This window comes from Chiloscyllium plagiosum, unplaced genomic scaffold, assembly GCF_037043375.1.
Source record: "Chiloscyllium plagiosum isolate Xiang-an unplaced genomic scaffold, Cpla_swu_hap1 HiC_scaffold_18, whole genome shotgun sequence".
Classification (NCBI taxonomy): domain Eukaryota; kingdom Metazoa; phylum Chordata; class Chondrichthyes; order Orectolobiformes; family Hemiscylliidae; genus Chiloscyllium; species Chiloscyllium plagiosum.
Window position 1 is genome coordinate 3,282,423 of NW_028270156.1, and position 6,000 is coordinate 3,288,422.

The window sequence follows — 6,000 nt, forward strand, 5'->3', positions numbered from 1 at the left end:
TGCAATATATTATATACATTACATTTCCTGTTTCATCTCCCCCCCCCCCCCCCCCCCCCCCCCACAATGTATGCTCAGTGTTTTACAATACTGTATGCAAATAAAACATAATGCTGTTCATTCCTTCAATTATTATTTAAGTAATTCGGAAAATAAGGAATCCAAATTGATTTCTTTTTTGAAAAATAAAGTATCTGCCTCATGAGTAGAAACAGCTATGAGTGGCATTGAGCTGAGGAAATTTAAATAAGGTACTCATGGGATGAGGGTGTTGCTGGTTAGACCAGCATTTGCTGCCCATCCCTAATTGCCCAGAGGCAGTCGACCACACTGCTGTGGTTGTGGAGTCATGTGTAAGCCAGACCAGGTAAGGATGGCAGTTTCTTTCCCTAAAAGACATGAGTGAACCTGATGGGTTTTTCTGGCAATCGACGTATGGTCATCGTTAAACTCATAATTCCAGATTTTTATTGAATTCGCATTCCATTTTCTGCTGTGGCCAGATTCGAAACCAGGTCCCCAGAACATTATCTGGGTCTCTGGGTTAACAGTCCAGTGGTAAAGCCACTAGGCCATAGCCTCTCCCTAAATAATTTATTTGTTTCCTTACCCCCATCCCATCCTGCTGAATGATAGCCCAGAAAGGACCTGTGGTAACCCATAGACTGCTGTTACAGTAATTTAGTTGTGTAAATTAGCTGTTGACCAGATCATTGCTAATTTTCTACACGCTACTAAGTCCACTGGAGGAAAAAATATTAACCCTTTGCCTCCATATGTCATCTGAAGAACCTTCATTCGATGCTGCTCTTTTCACCATTTTAGGTGCCTGTTCAGTTGGAAGTTCTGTTATGTAATCTTATTGGAGCCAGCATCGCAATGGCGTTTATACCTTGGTGCAGTTTTAATAACCAAGTATTTGGTATCTGGTCCCAACAGAGAGAAAGGTCTTAAAAGATAGTGTATTTTAATCTTGTCCTGAACCTGGAATATCGCCTGTGGTTAGCCTGAAAGCAATTTCAGTTGTGTTTGTGTATCATATGGGAGCTGCATTACTGTATTGGCACAAATTTCTCCAGCTTCCGGAGAGGGAAGAAGGAAATTGGGTGAATGGGGTTTTCCTTCTGTTGTTGTTTAAGAGTAACTGCCGTTCTTTTCTCAGGCATTGAAAAATTTGAGGGCAATGATTCAACCTATCATTAATTGGTCTTTGGATTTGATTCGAACCCGTGTAATTCCATGGATTGAACAACAAGGTGGATGGGTAAGTTAACTTTTATCTCCTCTTCATTCACTGGTAAGGTCAGAATTAGTTGCCTCTCCCTAATTGCCCTTTCTCTAAGTGGAGTGCTAGGCTATTTGAGAGTAGTTAAGAGTCAAATCACATTAGTTTTGGGTGGCATGGTGGCTTACTGGTTAGCACTGCTGCCTCACATCTCCACGGATCCGGGTTCCATTCCATCCTCGACTAACTGTCTGCATGGAGTTTGCACGTTCTCTCTGTTTTGTGTGGGTTTTCTCCAGGTGCTCTGGTTTCTTCCCAGAGTCCAAAGATGTGCAGGTTAGTGGATTGGCCATGCTAAATTGCCCGTAGTGTGCAGGGATGTGGCGATTAGGTGGATTAGCCATCGGAAATGTGGGTTTATAGGAATGGGCTGGGTCTGGGTGGGATGCTCTTTGGAGGGTTGGTGTGGACTCGATGGGCTGAATGGCCTGATTTCACGTTGTCAGGATATATTTGAGTCTGGCATCATCTATGTGCTTGGGTAAAGGACATTAATTAATTAGGTTTTTGCAAAAATCGATGATGGTTTCCTGGCCAATATTACTGAGCCTGAGATTTTTGATTTTCTAATGGAATTAAGTTGTCCCTGTTCCATACCTCCCCCTCCCCAATTACCCCAGTGAAAATCACAGCCAAGACTTACACTCCCCTGCTGTGTTGTTGGAGGAGTAATCTTTTTCGAATTTTTTTGTTGTTTTTTTTTTAAAAGATTTTTTAAAAAAAACAGTTCATTCATGAGATGTGGGCATCCTTGAAAAGTTCATGAGGAGTTGATGGGCTGAGTGGTATTATCGCTGAACTGTTAATCCAGAGACTCAGATAATGTTCTTGGGACCCAGGTTCAAATCCTACCATGGCAGATGGTGGAATTTGAATTCAGTAAAAATCTGGAATTGAGTCCAATGATGACAGTGAATCCCTTGTCAATTGTTGGAAAAACCCATCTGGCTCACTAATGCCCTTTAGGGACGGAAACTACCATCCTTACCTGGTCTGGCTGACATGTGATTCCAGACCCACAGCAATGTGGCTGACTCTTAACTGTCCTCTGGGTAATTAGGGATGGCCAATAAATGCTGCCTAGCCATTAAACTGATGCATGTAAGAGATCTCATGGCCCCGGATGTTCACCTGGTGACCAGGCTAATAGTTATGCTCAACATTATCACAAATACAGATTGTCTGATCAACACTCCTTTGAGGGAACTTGCTATCTGCAAACTAGCTGTCATGTTTCCAAAATTACAACAGGGACACTGTGTTAATGATACTATTCCTCACTTAATGCTGTAGCTTCATTCATGAAAGGTATCCCTTAGAAATGAAGTAACTTTAAGTAGATCAGATTTTCCCATCAAAGCTAATGTAAAATTTGGAGTTAGGACCTGAAACCTTTCTCATCAGTTTAAACATTATATCCTGGAAGTTGGAATTCTGAACAGAGTTGGAGGGACAGGTGGACATCTTGGGCTGTGAGGCTAGATAGATTTATAATTAGAGAGAGGAGAGAGACAACACAGAAACCCTCTCGGAAGAAAAATTGATCACTTTTATAACGGAATACCTAAGCAATGATTGAACCCAGGGAGTTTGTGTGTACAGTTTACAGGGAGATGGTAATGGGTCTTTGAGCTGGGAAATGCATAGGTATAAATAATGTTCCTGAATATATCAGTTAATAATGGCAGGTTTTCTGTTCTTCTGATGTTGCTTTCATTCTAATAATAAACCATTTTCTTTAATGTGATCTCTCACAAAACTCATTCACTTTCTGCAATATTTATTCTGATTGCTTTGGCATCAAGTTCTGGTTTGGTAAATCCTATTAATTACTGGTTTTACTGTGGTTTTTTTTTCTCTTTTAGGAGACTATCTATTCTTACATTGGAACATCGACCTATCAGACGTTGGCAGTCTTTTCGGCTGGTCTTATTACTGGCATTTTAGCGATAATGAAATTGACCTAACAGCATTGCTCCCTGACCTCTTGGTGCTTCAGTTTCCTGTCCACCGATTGAATCTAGTGGTTTATTCTTGCAACGTTTTTGCACCCGAACCTACGTGAATCTTCTGTACAGATTTGTAATACTTGAAAAAGTGGGATTTCTAATCGTGAACTTGTGAATATTGTTGGACAGTTTTGTATTTATCCTCATTACTTGATTTTAATTTTTACGTACTTTTTAAGAGTTAGTTTCTTGATGTTGACGTGTATTATTTTTCCAACTGAAACATGCAGCAGCTATACCTGCTAAAACACTTGCAAACGATACAGCAAGTGTTAAAGGTGTAGAATGAACTTTTTAGTAATGGTGCCAAAGAGTGTAGCTTCAGTGTCAAAACAACAATTTTAAACCAACTTGTCTTAAAACTCTGTTGAATTTGCTCTATCTCTTGATTTATTACTGTCACAAGTACCTAGGTACAGCCAAAAGTTTTGTTTTGTGTGTAGTACAGGCACAGTCCACCAGTACAGCAGGAAAGTCATTTTTAAACAGATTTTTATTCATTTTTAAGTGACTGCAGCTCTATCTGTTCTTGAACACCCAACCAGAATTAGCACTGTCATGTTCACAGGAACAGGAAGCAGCCAATCAGCACTGCTGCTGGTTCTCCTGTTACACTGGATCAAGGTTCACTCAAACTATCCATCTTTGGACACAGTGCTGAATGGCAATGTTTAACAAAATCCATCTAGAACCTGTGAGGGATAATCAGCAGTCTAGTTCATGTTCCTGATGAATGGGCAGTCCAGGAACAGCAATCACAGTCTAAAGATACGTGATAAGCCAATTAGGATTGAGATGAGGAGATATATCACTGCCCAGCGAGTGGTGAGCTTGTGCCTGGATTCACTCTGAAAGAAAGCAGTCAAGGCCAAAACACTGTATGATTTCAAGGGGAGTTGGATGTAACAGTTGGGGTCCTGGGATCAAAGGATATTGGAGAGAAGTGGGAGCAGGTTATTAAGCTGGATGATGAGCTGTGCTCATATTGAATGGTGTGGGGCAGGCTTGAAGGGTGAAATGGCCTACTGCTCCTATTTTCTATGAAAAGTTTATTTGATCCCAGGATCAACAACATGATATAGCAGACAGATTCACGTTGCTGTCTGTGTGGGGGAAAAAAAGTATTTGATAGTATCACTCTGGAATGGCTGAGATCTAATGTTAGGTCGCACTACTTCAATGTGTCAGCCCCCTCCCCCACCCCCAAAACCCCCCATGGACAATGTTCCATTCCACCTACCCTCCCAAGTCCTTTAGTCATTTTAAGCATCTTAATTGGATCACCCTTTGACTTTTTGTCCTCAAAGGAATGCTAGCCAATTCTATGCATAGAACATGGAACATAACAGCACAGTACAGGCCCTTTGGCCCTTGACGTTGTGCTGACCCTGTGGAACCAATCTGAAGCCCATCATCTATCCTGTACTAATCCATTTTTATCCATATGTTTGTCCAATGACCATTTAAATACACTTAATGTTGGTGAGTCTACTACTATTGGAGACAGGGTGGTCCACACTCTTACTACTCTCTCTGAGCAAAGAAACTACCTCTGACATCTGTCCTATATCTATCACCCCTCAATTTAAAGCTATGTCCCCTCGTGCTTGCCATCATCATCCGAGGCTCTCGCTGTCCACCGTATCTAATCCTCTGATCATCTTGCAATCAAGCTCCAGAATTTCATTCTTTTAGTTCTGTGTAATTCTGCTCAATTTGTGCAGCCTGTTCTAAACGGAATACAGTCCTGTACTGTAATCACTTCAAGTAACAGAAACATGACTTGCTCTTCCCTTCTGTATTTCAACCCTTGCGTAATGTTGGTCATACATGCGCTGAAGCTCTGCTAGAGATCTCACCCCATAGTGTTGCAAATAAGTGGTGTAATATGATACCCCTTTGCATCCCCATTGAATGGATTGCATAGCAAGAGCTAATGTGGGAAATTTGTGTCATTCATAATAACTTAGCAATGCATATACTCAAAGTGAGAAGGTTGTGGATTCACTGCATGTTTACAATTTTGAATTTTAATTTATATTGTGGAAGAGCTCCAATTTGACTTGCTAATGCATTTTTTTAAAAAAATATAGTGATTTAAAGAGAATTCCTTTTCTGTATTTGAATTCTATTTAGAATGCAGTATTGTAATGGGAATAGGTATTAGGGGGAGGTGGCATAGTGGTAATGTCATCAGGTTATTAATCTGGAACCCTAGACAAATGTTTTGGGGCCATTGGTTTGAATCCCACCACGCTACATGGTGAAATTTAAATTCAATAAAAGTCTGGAATTAAATGCTGGCCGGATGGTCACCATATAACCATTGCTAGTTGTCATTTAAAAACAAACAAACAAACGGTAATCTGAAACGTTAATTTTGTTTTCTCTCTACAGATGCTGCCCGACTTACTGAGTTACTCCAGCAATTTCTTTTTTAGTTTCAGAAAGGGATTGTATTATAGACCCCCTAATAGTCAGAGGGAAATTGAGAGACAAACTTGTAAGGAGATCTCAGCTATCTGTAAGAATAATAGGGTGGTTATGGTAGGGGATTTTAACACTGCCATAGTATTAAGGGTTTAGATGGAGAGGAATTTGTTAAGTGTGTACAAGACAATTTTCTGAGTCAGTATGTGGATGTACCTACTAGAGAAGGTGCAAAACTTGACCTACTCTTGGGAAATAAGGCAGGGCAGGTGACTG

At 40.5% G+C, this 6,000-nt stretch overlaps 1 protein-coding gene across 1 annotated transcript in view; it reads left to right on the forward strand.

The window, feature by feature from the left end:
- LOC122557611 (apoptosis regulator BAX) overlaps window positions 1–5,597 on the forward strand; it is a 24,585-nt gene extending 18,988 nt beyond the window's left edge. Inside the window, exons 5-6 of the mRNA XM_043705349.2 lie at window positions 1,163–1,264; window positions 3,151–5,597. Of these exons, the coding sequence (XP_043561284.1) occupies window positions 1,163–1,264; window positions 3,151–3,252 (204 nt within the window). The 3' untranslated portion in view covers window positions 3,253–5,597. The remainder of the gene's footprint in view (window positions 1–1,162; window positions 1,265–3,150) is intronic.
- The last annotated feature ends 403 nt before the right edge of the window (window positions 5,598–6,000 follow it).